General features: G+C 40.7%; 3 protein-coding genes and 1 non-coding gene across 7 annotated transcripts in view; 3 read left to right on the top strand and 1 right to left on the bottom strand.

Moving 5' to 3' along the window:
• Nucleotides 1–300: 300 nt before the first annotated feature.
• Nucleotides 301–6,812, top strand: LOC104933164 (kelch domain-containing protein 1). Its single transcript, XM_027289062.1, has 14 exons — nt 301–462; nt 554–689; nt 1,636–1,706; nt 1,792–1,909; nt 2,935–3,047; nt 3,150–3,240; nt 3,346–3,444; nt 3,528–3,602; nt 4,216–4,274; nt 4,367–4,479; nt 4,996–5,068; nt 5,228–5,312; nt 5,678–5,757; nt 6,550–6,812. The coding sequence occupies exons 2-14, from the start codon at nt 588–590 to the stop codon at nt 6,680–6,682; spliced, it is 1,212 nt and encodes a 403-aa protein (XP_027144863.1). The 5' UTR covers nt 301–462; nt 554–587; the 3' UTR covers nt 6,683–6,812.
• An 858-nt stretch (nt 6,813–7,670) lies between these two features.
• LOC104933163 (LIM and SH3 domain protein 1) lies at nt 7,671–17,518 on the bottom strand. Of its 2 annotated transcripts, XM_019259147.2 has the most exons (8): nt 17,308–17,518; nt 15,902–15,996; nt 14,494–14,578; nt 12,242–12,349; nt 11,025–11,132; nt 8,804–8,873; nt 8,608–8,696; nt 7,671–8,256 (listed from the first exon to the last, which is right to left on the bottom strand). In XM_019259147.2, the coding sequence occupies exons 1-8, from the start codon at nt 17,374–17,376 to the stop codon at nt 8,083–8,085; spliced, it is 798 nt and encodes a 265-aa protein (XP_019114692.1). In that variant the 5' UTR covers nt 17,377–17,518; the 3' UTR covers nt 7,671–8,082. The 2 variants fall into 2 exon arrangements, with proteins under 2 accessions (XP_019114692.1, XP_019114702.1); XM_019259157.2 differs by lacking the exon at nt 12,242–12,349.
• A 706-nt stretch (nt 17,519–18,224) lies between these two features.
• Nucleotides 18,225–18,296, top strand: trnac-gca (transfer RNA cysteine (anticodon GCA)). Its single transcript has one exon. It is a non-coding gene; the product is annotated as a tRNA-Cys (tRNA).
• A 261-nt stretch (nt 18,297–18,557) lies between these two features.
• The window catches only part of LOC104933161 (dickkopf-related protein 3), a 31,978-nt gene continuing 31,155 nt past the window's right edge, over nt 18,558–19,380 (top strand). The window contains exon 1 of one of the 3 annotated variants that reach the window (XM_027289075.1): nt 18,558–18,575. The gene's annotated coding sequence lies outside the window, so the exon portion shown is untranslated. Of the gene's footprint in view, nt 18,576–18,653; nt 18,672–19,380 lie in introns of those variants that run through there. The other 2 variants (XM_027289074.1, XM_019259248.2) reach the window with 2 other exon arrangements.

Below are 19,380 nucleotides of genomic sequence, written 5' to 3' on the forward strand. Positions count from 1 at the left end.
AATACCAAGTTTAATGAATATAACTTGATGACTTTAAACTAAAATTCAACTTTATTATTATTTCAAAGCCTGCTTAAAAACGTGGAGCTGGTTGGGTGGGTGCATGAACTGTTGTTGACTCCAAACAGAACCTGATATAACTCAGGTGAAACTAATCCCTCAGTGATTGCTCCATCCTTGCTCATGTCATTCCCTCATTATTCATTTAATTAGCTCCACCTGTGATTGAGGAACGTCGCTTTAACTCTGTTGAACATTTAAACTTTTGTCATGAATAAACTCAATCATAATAAAAGTTCATTAAAACACACACACACAGCTCAAAGCCTAAAGGTGTTATATGAGTGAGGTGGTGTGTATCATCAGCTGATGGGAGGAGGAGTAAAGCCGAGCCTGTAAAACTCGTTCCGCAACCTGTGCGCTCCAGTCGGCTTTCTCTGTGCGCAGCAGCCGGAGCTGCAGGTCTGAGCTGCCGCAAACATTCCTGCCTGCATTCCTGCAACGCTCCGGGAAACATTTTTTACTCGTTTTTATTTCCAATCCACACACACAGAGACAGAGACAGGCAGAGAAGGAGAGAGTTTGGGATGGATGCTGCGGAGGAAACCGCCCCGGTGAGCCGGCTGGAGAGGAGCAGCCACACGGCGTTCATAGACAACAACACTCTGTTTGTCTGGGGAGGTTACCAGGTGAGGAAAGTCTCTGTTTAACTGACACCTGTGCAGGTAAACAAGCCTTTTAACACCGCCTCTGGCTTCTGCAGATCCTGTGTTTGTTTTAGAGAGGTCATTTGGAGGTTGTTTGTGGTGTTAATATAATATTTATCTACTTTTTTTTTTTATTATGAATCTAAGTGAGGTTATAAAATATTACAGATGCTTTGACACCATTCAGCCTTTTAGAAATGACTCAACACCTCTTATACTGTGTAAATGAACACCTTCTTGAAGCTTTTTTATTATGATTAACTCATAAAAATATGCATATAAATAACTGCTGATGAGGACAAACTTGTGCTTTTTATGTAAACGTGTAACCGGGGCCTAATTGTGAGTCTGGCGAGCCTCAAAGTTGGATTAAAAGTTCCCTCATGAATTATGATTAAAAATACAGAGACGTGGAGTTTATTTTCCACTAATTAAAATGAAATAATATCAAACAAAAGCCAGACAAGTGTTCATAAAGATGCCAAATGCTGATGGCAATCCATCACAGATTATAGGCACCAGCTGTCATGGACAAACCACCATGACACAGGCCGTCACCTCAGCACTATAAACACAGACAATGTGTTTAGGTCTGTTTTAATGTAACTTGCATCCAAAAAAAGGGAGAGAATCCTCTTTGTGAGCCACTTTTCACATCATCTAATCAGCTCAGGGCTGTTTGTTGGCAGGTTTTCCTGTTCTGTCGACCTGATCTTATGAACTCGCCTCGTTCCTGCACATTCAGTTTTTTAACTTTTCCATCTGTGACTCACTCTGGAAACAAAAACATGAAGAAATTCAAGCGACTCGATGGCAACGAGCTCGGTGTGAAACGTTCACAGCTCGAACATGTTTGAACAAGAGGACGTTTCTCTGGAGCTGTATCTCGTCGTTACATGTACACTGTGTGTTTTTTATCTTTTTACAGGTAGTTGCTGGAGCGGACGTCATGTTGCCCGGTGACGAGATATGGCTCTGTGATTTGGACAGCGGGACGTGGTGAGATGTCATCTTGACATTTTGTGTGATAAAGTTTGCGTTTGTTGTATCTGAACCTAACTGTTTGTTTTTCTGTGTGCTTCAGGGAGCAGAAAGAGATCACCGGAGACAAACCTCCAGACTTATCAGACTTCTGTGGCGCTCATGTTAACGGCACTCTGTACATCTTTGGAGGATGCGACCCCGTCGGATACACAAACCAGGTGAGTTGCCCTTGACGACCACAGGTCGGGCTGTTTGTTTTGTAAAAAGCAGCTGGTATCAGGTCGTGCCCGTCATGACTTATCACATTTGAGTGTACGAGATGAACTTTTTAATCTGAGACAGATAGAGCTCTCGCCAGCGACTTAAAAAAAAGCCCAGATTTACTTTTGTCCGACGGCTTCTTGCTCTCCTTTTGTCGTCCTCTTCAGTCTTTTCTCCTCTGCCATTGTGTCCACAGAGCGTGCTGAGCCTGGCACAACACCAGCTCCGCTACCCACCCCCATGCAGACCTGAAAACCTTCTTTTCCTCTGAGCTCACAGTTCGCACAGCCTGACTAACAGACTGAGCTAACAGCGGCTACAGTTTTATTTACTGTCCATCAGGAAACTCCAGTTTCACCAAAATGTGTGAAATAGTTGGTGCTGTCTGTGTAAAACAATAACACGCTGTGCCTCACTTCAGATACTTCCACATTTCATTGTAGTACGTGGTGTACTTCCCAGCGTAATTTCAGCAGGGTAGCGTTGTCTCAATTCTAGTACGGCTGTTGGTGCACAGCTCAATATTTTACTGCTTCTTCTTCTTCACCAAACTTCAACCTGGCAGAGCATGAGTGCCTAAATATAAAACACACATTTCTCTTGCCGGTGGTCCGTCCTCTTCTGCTATGTAGCTAAAAGTGTCCAACACATTGAGCATTTTAACCATTATTAGAAGACCATTCAGGAACTCATAGTACACTGCATTTTGCCACAACTGCCAGTCTACTAAGTATGTGAATTGAGACACAGCAACCTTCTAAATGTGGCCTTATGAACGCTGTGTTGTCGTCTAAAAGATTTTAATCTCACGGTGTGTACTGTAAGAGTTTTGTCAGGCTCAGAGATGAATCATCTGGTCTGATAACGTTTTTATCGAGGTAGACAGGAATGGCTTTAAAGCTGAAGACGTACAGAAAAGGAGAAAAAGATGTTATGTTACATGGACAGACCTGAACTGATCTCATGACTCTTGTTTTCGTAGATGTTCAGTCTTGACCTCACGGAGCAGCTCTACTCATGGAAGATGGTGACCGACACCAATGGAACGACGCCGTCACCGCGAAACAAACACTCCTGCTGGGTGCACAGAGACCGGTCAGTCTGAGAAAGTTCCTCCCAAGTTCTGCTCATTGTGTACCTCCTTTTTAAAAATGCATGTTCACAGCCTTACACATGTGAAATGTTGTCTCGCTGCAGGTTAATCTACTTTGGTGGGTATGGATGTAAGACCATTGGGGAGGTACGAAACACATCATCGACAAGCTTCATTGTGGAGGAGATGTCCTGGGTAAATCCATCACAGCCACTGACGATCATCAGTTATACTTCGACATGTTCACTGTTTCGCATGTAGCTTGTCTGGTACCCATGTTTTTCCAATCTTGTCTTTTAGACGGCAATAGGAAACGCGTTGTTCAGGTGTTGGGGCTGGAACAATGAAGTCAACGTGTTTGACACACATACTGCTACGTGGAGCATGCCAGAGACCCGGGTGTGTAAAATAATTTGACTTTTTCCGTATGATATTTACTTTTAGACAATGGGGGATTTAATGTTTGGTTTTTTTATGTCCAGGGTCCTGTTCCTGCCCCCAGAGGCTGCCATGCGAGTGCCCTCCTGGGGAACAAAGGTTACATCTCTGGTGGTGTGGTGAGTTGGATTAAAGCAACACTTTTGCGACCTTTGACGGCGTCCTCTTCGGTCTTTTCTCCTCTGCCGTTATGTTCATAGAGGCTGCTGAGCCCGGTTACATTGTCTGACAAGTCCGTGTAGCATCAACATGGTTTTAAACTTATTTTATGGTAGAAAATGTTACAGATCATCTACACTATACATGCCTCGTGAGGTGTTTTTTCATGGAAAGAGAAATCCTAATGATGCGGCATACCAAGATATTTCAGACAATAGTATGTTTGCAACTTTGTGGTAACAGTTTGGGGAAGGTCCTTTCCTGTTTCAACATCCCTTTCCTGTTGTGACCTGACCATGCCCGCATGCACAAAGATAGATCTATGAAGAAATGGTTTTCATTGAGTTTTGTGTGTTGTGACCTGACCTCAACCCCATCCCACACCTTCAGGATGAACTAATGAACCAGACTTCATCACCCAACTTCACTAATGCCCCATGCAGGCAGCAGATTGAGGCCCATAGTTTAGAGATGTTTAGCAATCACACTCGACATACTTTTGGCCGTACATCATAGTATTGTAGTGATGACTGATCACTGACTGTCTTTACTTATAAATGAGTGTTTTTGCAGGAAACGGCAGCGTTGGACATGTTCTGCTTGGACCTGGAGACCTGGACCTGGACTCAATTGTAAGCCTTCACTCTCAGACATACAGTTGATTTCTTCAGCTGTTTTTTGGTCCAATGATTTTACTGTTTTAATTCTGTCTACTTTCCACCAGTGACCTCTCACAGTCCTGTACACCTCTGGGCCGCTCCATGTTCACCATGACGTCCATATCGGATCACACACTCTTCATATACGGAGGTCTCGGCACAGACGGAAACACTCTCAGTGAGTATCTCAAAGTCTTTACGCTGCATGTATGAGACTCATGGACGGATTGAGGCAGACAAATGCAAAGAGTGACGAAAGTAATGAGTTTTGTGTGTCTTGCGTCTCTTCCTGGGCTTATTTTGTATCGTCTCAGTGAGTATTTCAAATGCCTCTACGTTTTAACTTCAAGTCTTCTGCTGCTGACTACAAAGAGGCACAAAATCACCACAAGGTGCCGTCTGTTTGTAGTTGTTTCATTGACTTTCCAACAAGAAATACTAAATCACTTCAAACAGATGCTCTGACCCATGAGGCCCGGTAGCTCCACTCGGTAATCCATCCATGCTCTGTATATTCTAATCGTCTTAATCTGTCCTAATCTGCCTTGGACCTGTGTGCCCAAGGTTGGTTGAAGTACGTGTTGTTTTTAATACACCTCTAAAAATAGACGGACACAATCATTGCTGCTGAGGTGGTTTTGTTTTCACAGATGACTAAGAGTTATTTTATTTATCACTGATCTCCTTCTTCTAGACGACGCCTGGCAGTTTAACACTCAAAAGAAAGAGTGGACCAAGATGACACACCCACACAAGGACAAGCCCAGGTAGTTAATTTGAAGCTCGTTAAAGTTCTGCTTGTTTCTGCTCGCTTTGTTAAAAACAGTATTGAGCTATTAAACCATTCGTTCCTGCTGAAGTCTCATGGCTCCAAGTAAAAAACGGTGATCGTGTCCTTATTCACCCACATATTTGTCTTCCTTCAGGGTGTGTCACACGGCGTGCCTGGGAAGTGACGACGATGTTGTTGTGTTCGGGGGAAGCAGCGACATGCACTTCCTCATGGACTCGGTACGTGTTTTGAATCTTAACTGTGCTTTTTTTTAATTAAAGTCGCTTTATTTTTAACTCCACGGGAAGGTCAAACATGCAACATAATCGTTTAGCATTGTGCAGACTTTAAACTCCTCATTCCTTCTGTTATATTTATAAATATCCCAATCTAACAAAGTATGGAAACAAAACTGAGGCTGATGGGAATGTCATGATCTAAACCAAGACAGATTAAGAATTTTACCTGATGATAATGGTGCTAAATGAGAAGTTAAAGGATCACAAAGGTTTTACAGATTCTTCCTCTTGGGATCATGAACTTTGTGTGTACAAAAACTTAAAATACCTCCAGTATCTCACTTTGTCATCCATCCTCTTATCAGATGACTGTTCTGAGGGCTCCGTCACAAAACCACTGCAAAGACGTGCTCATCTTCCAGACCCAGCCGTACTCCCTCTACAGGTGTGTTCAACCCTCCATGTTCATGATACTACGACTGCTTCTACTCCTACAACTTCCATGTGGTGGTCGGTCACATGTATTTGTTGTTAGCTCTGCACATTATGTACATTTGCAGCATGTGAGAGCACGTTTGCGTGTTCACACATGATTAAGCGGTTTTAACAAAGTCCACAGAGACCCTTTAAAACGCTTGGAGCTATATGCGGTCTCTCACTGTGGGACCTGTGTACTAGTTCATGTACAAAAACAGAGGACATGGTGTTAAACTAATGAGCTTTACATTGATATTACGTGTGGATGGACAATGGGACTGATTAAAATGTTTAGTGTTGTGTACATTTGACCCTCAGAACACTGAAAAGATTATTTTGAAAGGTCAATTAAAAGAAAATAATTGCTCCAACAATTTAAAATGTGGACCTCAGATTGAGCCAAATGCTGACCTCTGATAACATGCAAGATGGTGGCATATTTTTTTTTTTTAAGTATTGCATAACCTTACAAAAAGACTGTAATGCAAATGGCTACCACTGTGTCAAAGATGTACAGTAATTATGAACCAAAGTAAACAGACAAACCGTTTTGAATCAGTCTCGAACGCCTCCTGAAATCAAGGAGACAGGCAACATTGCAGCCGTCAGGTCGTCCAAAGGTCGCTCATAAACATGCAAATGATAGTGAAATACACCACCAGTAGAAGAGCATGTCTGAGCAGAACTACAGTTAACGCATGAGGCAGTACACTAGAGAATGTGTCAGAGCGTCTAATCGGTGCTTTTCTTTGCTTTTTAGATTATGTGAAGACTTCTTAGGAAGAAACCCGGAGCTGTTCGGGCTGCTGCTCGACTGGCTGCCACCAAAACTGCGCAACAAAGTCGACAAGCGAGTGGCGTTTTTCTCTGCTGCGACGCCTGTTAGAGCTTGAATATGTTTTATTTATAAGTGACGAGATTCTGAGCCAATCTGTTTTCATGTTTAAAGACTTAAAAAAGGTGCTATTGTTTTAACTTAAACATAATTTGTAAATAAAGTGTTTGTTGCCTTATTTTAAACAACCAGTTTATATTGGGTAAAGTTTTACTCCTATAGTGATTTGATGTGCAATCTGTTTTTGAATAAAGGTATTGATATGTTGTATATTACTGTGGTCGTCATTTTACTACATGAACACCGATCAGCCATGACATAACTTCTGACTCAAGATTTTCTCGTTATCGTGGCTCCAAAGTAAGAACTCATATGACCCAAACTGTGACGACTAGACAGCTGGGTCAGAGCAAACTGCAGCTCTTGTGGGGTGTTTGCAGTCTGCAGTGGTCAATACCATCAAAAGTGGTGAACCAGCAATAGGGTCATGGGCAAACAAGGCTCATTGATGCATGTGGGGTGCGAAGGCTGGTCCGATCCAACAGAAATGCTGCTGTAGATCATGTTAATGCTGGTTCTGACAGACTGCTGACTCCTGTCAGAACCAACAATGGGCATGGAACATCAGGACTGGACCACAAAGCAATGGAAGAAGAAGGTGGCCTGGTCTGATGAATGTCCAGGTGAGTGTGTCGCTTATCTGGGGAACACATGGCACCAGGATGCACTATAGGAAGAAGGCAAGCGGTGTGAAGCTTTGGGAAATCTTGGGTACATATTGCGTATACGTGAAAGCATTGTTGCAGACCATGTGGACCCTTTCATGGTATTCCAAGTTCAAGGTGTTGATGATGAACATCTGTGGTCTGGTCCACCTCGCACCTTACAGGACTTGAATGATCTGCTGACAGACACCCAAGCACACCTTCAGATGTCTAGCGGAGTCCATGCCTTGATAGGTCAGAGTTGTTGGGTGGTCGTAATGTTATGGCTGATTGGTGTATATGATGTAGAACAGAAGCATCTTTTAACACACAAAGTTAAATATTCCACTTTTAATTAAATCTGCTTACATGATAAAATCATTAATGTATGGTTTAAAAGTGTTAAATGGGTTTTTACAAAACATCAATTCAGGATGTCTTTGGTTCATCAGTTTGTGTGCATGTTACTGCCGTACGGATAAAGGTAAATGTTACCTGAGAGAGATTAAAAACATTACATGTGAAGCATTGTAGCAAATAGTAGGTTAATTATTTATTCTTTCTGCTTTACATTCTTAGGTTTCTCTTACAGATGGATGATTTCACTTCAATCTTTAGCATCACTGTTCTTCCCTACAGTGAGAAGGGACAACGCAGAACCAGACATATTTCAAAAACTAACCACTTGTTTTTTATTTGCAAAATTTTGATTGTTGTTGGTGACAGCAGATTCGTACAGGCGTGTTTTTCCGATTCACACAGGTCGGACGTAGTTGGCAGGCAGCAAGCCTCGCTGCCCCGTGCGCTGGTTGAATCCGAACATCCACCCGTCGTCTACCGGCTCCACATCTAAGATCAGATCACCTTCCTGGAGGGAAACCTCATCCGCTTCTGCTGCCATGTAGCTGTATATGGCCTGGAAACGCTTCTGCATTGACGTGTAAGATAAAAAGTATACAGAGCTTGATTTGCATTGAATTTGCAACACACACTCAGGACATATAAACTTTACATACAGCGGCACTCAAACCACAAACATGAATACATTCACACATGGGAAAACTTTGAACATGATTAAAGGTCATGCATTTATGAGTTCTGGGCTTCTTGCTGTAATAGGACTAGTAGTTTTTGATCATAGGTAATGTAATCATAACAAATACATGCACCATCAGTGTTGGACCTTCCTGCAGGCTGGTCCCAAAATTATACCCTTAATGCTCGTTCAGGTGTCCACATACTTTTGGACATATAATGTATTCTTCTGCATTAGCCTTACCCCTCCACTAGGTGGTGCTACAGCAGCAGGACGCATTTGTCCGACTGGCTGACTGAATCTCTCAGGGTTGGGTGGTTGCGCTTCATTGTCTACACACACACACACACACACACACACACACACACACACAGTTAATACAAATATATAAACAGTTAAATTTGGTTTATTTAGAGGATTAAGTCTCGTGCTTTGTTACCTTGTCTGTTTTCAGGAGGAGGTGCATCACTTCGGATCCTGCTCTTCTCAAATTCTTCATGGTACTTTATCTACACACACACACACACACACACACACACACACACACACACACACACACACACACGTTAATCAAGTTCACTGCCAGAGGTAGTTCACCATTTTAGGAGGTGCTGAGAGATGATGAGGGGGGTTAGAAACCTCCAACCATCAAACAGCTCGAGAAGCAGGGATCTGTTTTCAGACGTGCAGCCTAAAGTAGAATAAAGTAAAATAATAACAGAAGAAACTATGAGTCACACTGTGACTGAACAAAAGTGACGGTTCAAAGATCAACGCGTCTTGAAATAGATTCACGCGCTCAGACGTCTTTGTAGAAGAGAAACTGTTGTGGTGAAACGTTTGTGCAACGTTACAATGAAGACGCTCAGAGAACACAGAGACAGACAGGATGACCTGAATGTGACATGATTTAAACACAGAGAGAGAGAGAGGATGATGATGATGATGATGATGATGATGATGATGATGATGATGGGAACAAGATGAGATGAGAGTGACAGATTGAAAAAAGACAAACCAAGAAAGAAAGAAAGAAAGAAAAAAAAAGCTGGAACGAAAGACAGATAAAGAGAAGGAAGGAAAGAAAGAAAGAAAGAAAGAAAGAAAGAAAGCTGGAAAGAAAGAAATATAGCAAGAAGGAAAGATAAAGGAAAGAAGAAAGGTGGAAAGAAAGAAAAATAAAGAGAAGGAAGGAAAGAAAGAAAGAAAGAAAGAAAGAAAGAAAGAAAGAAAGAAAGAAAGAAAGAAAGAAAGAAAGAAAGAAAGCTTGAAAGAAAGACAGATAAAGAGAAGGAAGGAAAGAAAGAAATATAGCAAGAAGGTAAGATAAAGGAAAGAAGAAAGGTGGAAAGAAAGAAAAATAAAGAGAAGGAAGGAAAGAAAGAAAGAAAGAAAGAAAGAAAGAAAGAAAGCTGGAAAGAAAGAAAGCTGGAAAGAAAGACAGATAAAGAGAAGGAAGGAAAGAAAGAAATATAGCAAGAAGGAAAGATAAAGGAAAGAAGAAAGGTGGAAAGAAAGAAAAATAAAGAGAAGGAAGGAAATAAAGAAATATAGCAAGAAGGAAAGATAAAGAAAAGAAAGAAAGAAAGAAAGAAAGAAAGAAAGAAAGAAAGAAAGAAAACTTCCAGTGGAAAAAGTGGTTAGCAGATTTTTGCTCTTTTGACATGCAGCTTATCGTCCGTCATTCCTTCAGGCAACCATGAGAGAAAAAACGGTGTGTGTGTGTGTGTGTGTGTGTGTGTGTGTGTGTGAGTGTGTGTGTGTGTGTGTGTGTGTGTGTGTGTGTGTGTCCACAGCTGACAGACTTTGACCATATAGGGCAGCTGCTCCTCGCTGGACGAGCAGAAATGTCTGAAATGTTTCGGAGCGTCTCTGCAGAGCTGCACTCTGACATCCTGGACCGTTACTCGATGTTTTCCTGTTGTGGCTGAAACTCTCTGCGTGGATCTGGCCCTGTCATCGGCTTGTTTTTTTTCTGTCCTGTGTGCTTTTAAAAACAGTTTCACTGCAGTGATATCTCCCAGATGTTTCACTGTGAACCATCTAAACCTGGTTTCAGACGTTTGGATCGATGGTTTTTTCAAACATGCACAGCTGATTAAGCTGACCGAGGTCTGTGAGAAAAGAAAAAAACGAAATTTACAGAAATAACAAATCTAAAATTGGCGCCGCTGCTGCAGCTTCCAGTGGTGGGAGCGTTATTAAGAATCCCAGCACTCCTTCTCCGCCTCTGACCGGGTCATCCTGACCCTGAATGACTGTTACACACCGCACGCCAGCAATGTGATTTAATAAAAATATGTAGTAAGTACAAATCCTGCATCCATATTCACGCTTATGTAAAAGTACTTAAGGTATCAGAGGTTAAAGTACTGCTTCTTTAATATGTATACGTCACATTTTAACTTGTCCACGCTCTTAATCCTGCATAACTTTAAGCCTTAATATAATGTGAACAGGTGAGTTGTATATAAATTCACCCTCAGTACAGTTGTCATGAACGGGGAAATTAGCTACAGAGACCAAAACTGTTTTTTGTACCAGGCTGTAAACATGTTTATTTCTGCTGTCTAACATGGGGACTTATGGAGACTGACTCACTTCTGGAGCCAGCCTCAAGTGGACGTTTGAGGAACTGCAGGTTACATTACAACACTTACATTACTGATCTGGTCTTGTGTCTTCTTCACTCTCTGCATCTCTGGAGTGTCGACCACCACGCTGAAGCCTTTCCCCTTGCTCTTCTCAAAGTCCTCCTTGTAAAGAGCCTGAAACGCACAGTTAACCTCACGTTAGTCATTCATAGACATTTTGGGAAATACGCCGATTTGCTTCCTTGACAAGTTCGACGAGAAGATTAATTCTTTCATGTTCTCATGATGAACAGGAACTCGCCTGGTTCTGCCCAGAGGTAATGAAATCCACCTGCTGGCAGCTCTAAAGCTCGTTAATTAACACAATAGATCTCGTTTGTTTAATCCAAAGACTTCCTGGAGTCTTGTCGTCACTGTGAGTTTGCCTGGCAACCACTGCACCCGACCGTAACACCACAACAGGTTTTGTGTGGGAACATGAGAGATATTATTAAGTTATGGAAGTCAGAGTCACATCAATCTTCTCGTCTAACACTCGACAAGAAAGCAGATAAACGCTCTTTCCCGTAATGTGGAACCTTTAAGATTGCTGCACAAATATGTGACAGGATGAAAGGTTTGTTATGTTTTGAATTCATGCACAGTTTTATCCTTCAGCTGAGAACAAGAAGCTGCATTCACGGTGTATTGGTATCAATGACACCAAACATTAAAAAGATTTCTTTGCTTCCCTTCAGTTTAAAGAGTACATGTTTTGGTTGACCCGTCAGACTTTAACTTGCTCAGAGTTGATCGTGTGATTCTAAATATGTAGTTAGTTTGGACAGGATGTTTTATTTTGAAAATCAACTGGATTCCCTATGAATTTTTTGTGTCTGACTTCCCATCAGCTCGAGCTGCTCTGTGCAGATTGAGGCGAGCTGCTTGAAACATCGACTAGATCAGCTCTCTCAGCCAAAAAAATTACATTAAATCTTAAAAAATAAACAGAATTTAAAGCAAAAAAGTTTCCTTTTCTTGGTTGTGGGACTTATTTTTTGCAGTGTACTTGAAGGCAACGATAAATTCAACATAACCTGAATGCAGCATTGGATTAAAACCATTAAAAAAGGAAGTTTTCATGTTAAAGTACAGTTTAATAAAAGTGCATGCAGACATGCAGACATATATATACACAGAGGTCGGAAAGAACACGTAAAAAACGAAGGAGGAGAGCTGTTATGAAGATTTAGTGTTATTAGATTCGATGGGTTTCGACGGTCTTTGCGGTGAACCGGACATACGTGACTGATCTGGTCTTGTGTCTTCTTCACTCTCTGCATCTCCGGAGTGTCAGCCACCACGCTGAAACCTTTCCCCTTGCTCTTTTCAAAGTCCTCCTTATAGAGCGCCTGTAAATTTGTAATTCGTCAGGATTCGAGAGACTCAAACAGAAAAAGAAAAAAACCCCTCCGTGAGGTTGTTTTCCAACAGATAGATTTCATGAGGCTGCACGCACACTTAATGTGACACAAACACACATGTATGAAGTGCTTCAGAGGGACATTTGTCAAATCTCCCTGTAGGTTCAGACCCCGGGGGGGAAACACTTGCAACATTAAACAAAGCCGAAATGTTTACTTGAGAGTAAATCTGAGATCTCCACACACACACACACACACACACACACACACATGAGTCATGTTCTTGCTATGAGGACTATGTTGCTTCGGTAGGAGAGCTCGACTGCCGAGACTTTTATGGTTATAAACAATGAGCTGGGTCGGTTGGATGAGGCGAGAGGAAAGAACAGACGGACAGAGAGCAGGAAACAGCCTTCGGTGTAAATCTGATCACGATGTTATCATAACAATCATGTAGCGTACTTATGTTACATGATCGTTTTAAAGGCTTTCAACCAAAAACCGGAGCGCTCAGCTCATCTTTGAACATTTAAAGTGTACTTTAAGAGTATTATGTATGTTGTATGAACGCTATAAGAAGTAATACTGCTTCACGTATCCATGAAAATCATCTGTTTTTTAAAAATAATTATACTTTGTATGAGTAAAAACAGCTCGATGTCGCTGTGTAAAGTGTTCTGTGGATGCTGGACCGGTAGATGTAAGTCATGTCTGTGTTTCCCAGCAAACAGTCGTGCCTTTATTTAAACCTGTGTGTTTTGTTTTCTTTGCACTGAGCTGAAACAAACATTCAAAAACAGGATGGAGTTTTTTTTTATTTTAAAGATAAAGTGAGACCAAAGGAAACCAAACTGTCCTTGTAACGTACGAATGTAACTACTCCTTAACATATTGTCTCTTCATTATTTAAGGTACAAATTTTATTTGTATGGATGTAAAAATATAGATGCGCTGTGGTTCTTTAACTCCTGCCCTGTTGTTTCTTTACAAACTAAAAGTTTTTTGTCTGTGGTTGGTTGATGTTCATCTTTAACACTGCAAAGCTCTGTGACTCCTTCAGCCACAATGAAGCTGCATCGTTTTTGGTTGTAGCTTCGTCGATTGCTGCATATATCGTACTCCTTCACCACCGACACTGCCTCATAACTAGGGTTGCAAAATTCTGGGAATTAACAATAATTTATGGGAATAAACTGTGAATTTGAGCTTAAATATAGTCGAATATGTTTGAGCATGATATTGACTGAAACAACCAGATTTCATGCACCTACACTACACGTCTGCTATCCCTCAGTCACATGCACAGTTGATTTCTAGAACCTGGACTATATTTTATACCAATATTGGAATATTTCTAAAATCCCCCAGCTTATCTTTCGCATAGAAATTTGCCAGAAACTTTCCGGTTTTTCACTTTCCCATCTGCTTCCTTCTGCATCGTTTTGGGAATGTTCGTAGATATTCATCAACTTCACTTTTTTGGAAAACCGCCTCGGTGAAATGTTTTGTTTCCACTTTGCAGGCCACAAAATCGACAGAGTCCATTCCCCCTCCGCTGTTTGTCTATCTGTGTTTGATCAACCACACGTCTTCTCCGTGATGAACATGCTGGAATAAATCAATCGATAGCTTAACTGCAGTAATCAATAGATCTTCTGCCTCCACATGTTGAGTGACAAAGACGATAAAGCAGCAGAGGAGTGTCTTGATCCCGTTGATGAGGTTAAACTGTTGGCTTGAAAAGTGTGATTAGATTAAGAGATTAAGAAGAGTGAAGGCACGAGAGACCGAATTAAAGAGATATTTTTAAAACTACCGTCCAGTTTATCATCACTTAGGACACTTTTACACTTTATAAAGCTCAGATTTGGTTTGAGCCTCAACTTTACTTTGTATTTTTGGACAAAGGGCTTAAATTCCATTCAATCAAATTCAATTCTCCCGAGAGGAGCGTGCTCGTCTCCTGCCGTCAGACAGATATAGAGCTGAGTGAAAGTGACAGACAGAACGTGAAAGATACACCGAGTCAACGAGATTAGGACGAGTATCTCTGCCGCTGACAGGAGACAGAGGCTTGGAGGCAAGACGTGACAACAGAGAAGACGGAGGCGAGCGACCTGTGGGCGTCTCACCTGGCTGTTGAGCATGCTCTGTTGTTTGAGACGCAGGTTCTCGGGGGTGTCGGTCACTATGGTGAAGGAGGTTTTGGGGTAATGCCTGAAGGAAAAGAGGAGAATAAGAAAGAATCAATGTTAGATACTGAGATAAACTTTAGTCCGGGTACACTGACAAACAAACAGTTATCAAAAGCTTTATGTTGATTCAATTTAGAGTTGATTTAATTATTTTTTTTAACTAATAAAACATGTAAAACCAACAAATTGAAGAGCTGTTTGTTTGTTTTTCTGACAAAATATCTATTTAAAAACAAGATTTATTGGGATTTACAAACCCCACTTTTGGCAGAAGTTTGGCAGTTCCTCAATCGTCCACTTGAGTCAGTCTCCATAAGTCCCCATGTTAAAAACTTCACAGCAGAAATAAACATGTTTACAGCCTGGTACAAAAAACAGTTTTGGTCTCTGTAGCTAATTTCCCCGTTCATGACAACTGTACTGAGGCACATATACATTGTCCATTCTTTATACTTTCATACATACAAATCTAATAATTTAATTCTTTGTATTTTCCACCATATAATTAATACTAGTAGTATTGTGTAGTGTGTCTAGTTTTTATGTCACCTTTATGTTCTTATTGTTAACCGATTAGAATGGATGTATCTGTTTTGTTTTCCATCATTAACATATGGACAGTGAAATATGACTTATCCATGAATAAATGAGAGTATGGATGAATATACAGTGAAGAGGCAGAGCTGCTGTGGACAGCGTATGCGTGACATTGGCAGTCCTGCCTCCGCTGCCTCCTGGCTGATCTAAAAATGGGCAAAGATGTGGATCATTGGTGGACCTGAGGATGAATGACGCCTGGTTGCTCAAACAAGCCTTTTGTAACAGCATCCACCTGTCAATCAAAGCTTCCACGCTCTTAATCCTGCATAACTTTAAGCCTTAATATAATGTGAACAGGTGAGTTGTATATAAATTCACCCTCAGTACAGTTGTCATGAACGGGGAAATTAGCTACAGAGACCAAAACTGTTTTTTGTACCAGGCTGTAAACATGTTTATTTCTGCTGTGAAACATGGGGACTTATGGAGACTGACTCACTTCTGGAGCCAGCCTCAAGTGGACGTTAGAGGAACTGTGACTCACACACTGACTTCGCTAAACACACAACGCAACTGCGGAAATGAACGTCTACTCGTGTCGTGATAGTCGTCGTTTTATTTGTGATGAAAACCTCCAAAAAAACTTTTGCAACTTTTTTCTGCTTTCATAAAAAAAAAGGAGAAACAAAAAAAACGTAATCCAGAGTTAGAACACGATATTTGTGTAACTCTGTGGTCAGATTTAAGTCACCTCAACTGATCTAAGTCAGATGATCTGAATTGTTTGTGTGCTGTAAACACTCACATACTGCAGTAAGGTTTCTTCTCGAAGCCTTTGTAGGTCGTCATGCTCAGCGCCATTTTGCATACCTCGCAGCTGAAACAGCCTTTGTGCCAGTACTGCAAAGAGGAAAAGAGACAAAAACTCAGTGAGATAAAGGGTGAAATATTAAGTTCAGCACTTCTCGAAAATAAAAACACCCTGATGGTATGTGTTGAATTGTCAGAAATTAGTCTCAGCTCTTCATGAGAACACAGCTGTTACTCCGTTTGTCATCTCTGCACTGAACAAGTGCCAATAACAGATGATTACAGAGAAACACTCTGATTTAACATCCTGCAACCAGAGGGAAACATCTTACTGCCACAAAATATGTCACAGAAACTAGTTTCAAAGTTTTGCTGTAAAAAGTGTCTGAACTCTCTCTATTACCCATGCACCTGACTGAGCGTATATATAAAAATCGTCCGCATGGTTTGCTCTGTGGCCTTTGTGGTTCATCGCAGAGAGAAATCATCTTACACTCAAAGAAAAACTGGTTCCTAATAAGTGCTCTGGAGCATGAATGAGCTGTATATGTCGGCCCTAATGAGGATAAGAAAATAGATTAACAGTTCTTTACGTCACTTTTTATGTTTATTATTATTTTTCTCCTTTAAAGGATCTTTGGGAAACAGATTCCTGCTTCTTCAAGTTGCAGCAATGTGACCTACTTTTGATAAAAACCAACAAAGAGACAGTTTGAACAGACGTTTTAACTAACTTGAGGCTGTGCGTTTCTAATTGTAAAAGTTAATATTTCAAAACTTCCTTTTTTTTTATTTTTAGAAAGATCAATCAGTAATAATGTAATAAATAACTTCACTGTAGCATTTAAAATAAAATATTTAAATTCAAATTGCACCTTTAATGAACTCAGGGACCAAACCTTTATCTTAAACAGACAATAAATGACTCATAAATGTGCGTGCACAAGTGTCCTTTAAGTGGTTTATGGCTAATGTTCATCTATCAGATGTGGGTTTGTTTTCTCATCATCACTCCCTTAGTGTGTGTCTTTATGTGTGTGTGTGTGTGTGTGTATACAATATATATGTGTGTTTCTGTGCATGTGCATCCCAGAGAGGAGAGTATGGCATGAAGGGTGTCAAAGTAGCAGCTTTTCTTGGGTTAAAAGTAGAAGTTATGACAAGAACTACCCTTACAAAAGAGCTGCTAACACGAAAACAGACATTGCATAGGAGAAAATAATATTTATGTAATAATACTGGCCATCTTTGGACTTTTTTAAAAAGCATATAAGCAATGAAGGAATACTGCAACACAGGATACACAAATCATAATGAAAACATAATAAGAATATTTAGACAGAGGTGCATACTGCAGATACATGAAAGGTATTATCAGACAGGAATTAGTGAAATCCTTACCTTATCAAGGCAATTTATTTTTTCTGTGGGGTAAACTGGTTTATTGCATCTTCCACAAGGCGGATTCATGACGGCGAACAAAAACAACAACAACAACAACAACAAAGTCCCTGATCCAGTAAAAAGTGTTCAGAGGTGGAGTGCACACTGTGATGTGCAGCAGAGACCAGCAGTCCTCTCCTCCACCCTGCAGCCTTGTCAATTAATATACGGACGCGACCCCATCAAAGCGAGGAGGAGCACGAAGCCCTCACGGTGCCTTCACGGACAGTCGGATTATAGGAGGTTTCACTTATTGCTTGTGGAACAAAAGCATCCAAAAAATCCAGATTATAACATATACGTTTATATTTTGATTTCATGTGACATTTTTAACGATTTAAGCTTATTAAATCAACAACAACATATATTTATATTTATAAATTACACTGAAAACGTGAATTTACGGGTTGTTTGCGGAGCACCTGAAGGCAGCATCAAAGGGAAACCGTAATAACCTTAAAAGGAGCAGCAGCTTTCACTTCAAATTAGACAAACACGATAAAATAATGTGGTGTAATTCTTGATATTGCCGATTAAATCACATTATGAGTGACTGTATATAAATATATATAAATATAAAAAAACTATATAAGTTAATCGAGAAACAAACTGCTAGTGTTAAATAAGTCTTTTTGGCGCCATCTGCCGGGGAAGAACCGTTGTTACAACTGAATTAGCCATCTTGTTTTCAATGCAAACGCGTAGCTAAATGCTACATTACGGTTTAAACCGTAACAACTGTGAAATACACATATTGTATAAAGTATATACGTATAACGTACGTATACATATATTGTCTAGTAACAACTAGAACCGAGACATGACTTTCAATGTACGTAGATAAATATGTACCGCTTCCAGCCTCAGTCATCATCGGGGGTATAGCTCAGTGGTAGAGCATTTGACTGCAGATCAAGAGGTCCCCGGTTCAAATCCGGGTGCCCCCTCTTTTTCTGCACAGCCCTAATGTTTGTTTTGTTACATTTATACACACACGACAAATACAAATCCGAAACTAACGGTTAATTTATTTGCCTACAACCTCTACAACAAGCACCATGCTGGAAATGCATACATATCTTAGCACAATGAGACCTAAAACCTAAAGTTTTCTCGCTTATTTGACTCGAAAATAAAGTATTTCTCTTTTACTACGCTTAGAATACTCCAATATAAAATAAATGCAAGCGTGCACTTGGACTCTTCCACCCTCCTCTCTGGAAATGGTACGTCCCACCTCCACCAGTTGCTGTAGTTGTGTCTCTAATTAATTAAGCTCCTAAATTAGGTGTTATAGTGTGTGTGTGTGTGTGCATCGACCTGTAAGTCATACATTGGTATAATTATTTGTTTGTTCGTCGTTTGTTGAGATAATTGGACTGTTTTTCATGTCAGTGCTAATTAGGACCAATAACAGCAGAGGCTGGAAAGCTATACTGGATTTGTGGGAGTAGTGTGAATAGAACAGTGTGAATGCCCTCTGGGCATCCTCAGTGAATAGTATATTTCAGGCACACTCAATTAGTTACCATGCCTGTGCGTTAATTGGGTCACAGGAATATCTAAACTGTGTTTGCTTGTTACATTATGTTGAGTTTCTGTATATGAGGCCTTGTTTTGTTGGATAAAACAACCAGATTTGAGGTCAGTTTTGAGTAGATTGTTGATTTGTGGCTCGATCATGTGGCAGTTTCATGTCTGTTTGTCATTAATCCCTGAGAGCGTTTGTATTTTTCGTGTTATTCAAACGCTACATGTAATTTTAAGCATCACTACCTCATTTGCGGCTGAACATTTCGACTAAATATAGGGTCAACAGGTGTTTCCAATGATACTAAATCAGGTTCTGTTCCACTTTCCAGTGAGTCAACATGCAGCACAGCAGCACCCTGACCTTGTTTGACCTGAATGGTACCAAACCCTAATTAGTATCATTGGCAACACCTGTGTTTAAAATGGCTGCTGTGAAAAGGGTCTATTATGGCACAGTGGTGCAGTGGTTAGCATTGGTTTGAACCCCCAGCCGACTGG

Source organism: Larimichthys crocea, chromosome XVI (assembly GCF_000972845.2).
Source record: "Larimichthys crocea isolate SSNF chromosome XVI, L_crocea_2.0, whole genome shotgun sequence".
Lineage (NCBI taxonomy): Eukaryota > Metazoa > Chordata > Actinopteri > Sciaenidae > Larimichthys > Larimichthys crocea.

Bases quoted from the DNA above. Each gene is read 5' to 3' on its own strand.
- LOC104933164 (XM_027289062.1), top strand. From the start codon at position 588: ATGGATGCTGCGGAGGAAACCGCCCCGGTGAGCCGGCTGGAGAGGAGC. The intron at 1,910-2,934 runs GTGAGTTGCCCT...TTGTTTTCGTAG, and splicing joins CCGTCGGATACACAAACCAG to ATGTTCAGTCTTGACCTCAC. The intron at 4,480-4,995 runs GTGAGTATCTCA...TCCTTCTTCTAG, and splicing joins CACAGACGGAAACACTCTCA to ACGACGCCTGGCAGTTTAAC.
- LOC104933163 (XM_019259147.2), bottom strand. From the start codon at position 17,376: ATGAATCCGCCTTGTGGAAGATGCAATAAACCAGTTTACCCCACAGAA. The intron at 12,350-14,493 runs GTGAGACGCCCA...ACAAATTTACAG, and splicing joins AGAGCATGCTCAACAGCCAG to GCGCTCTATAAGGAGGACTT. The intron at 11,133-12,241 runs GTATGTCCGGTT...TGTGCGTTTCAG, and splicing joins CACAAGACCAGATCAGTCAC to GCTCTTTACAAGGAGGACTT.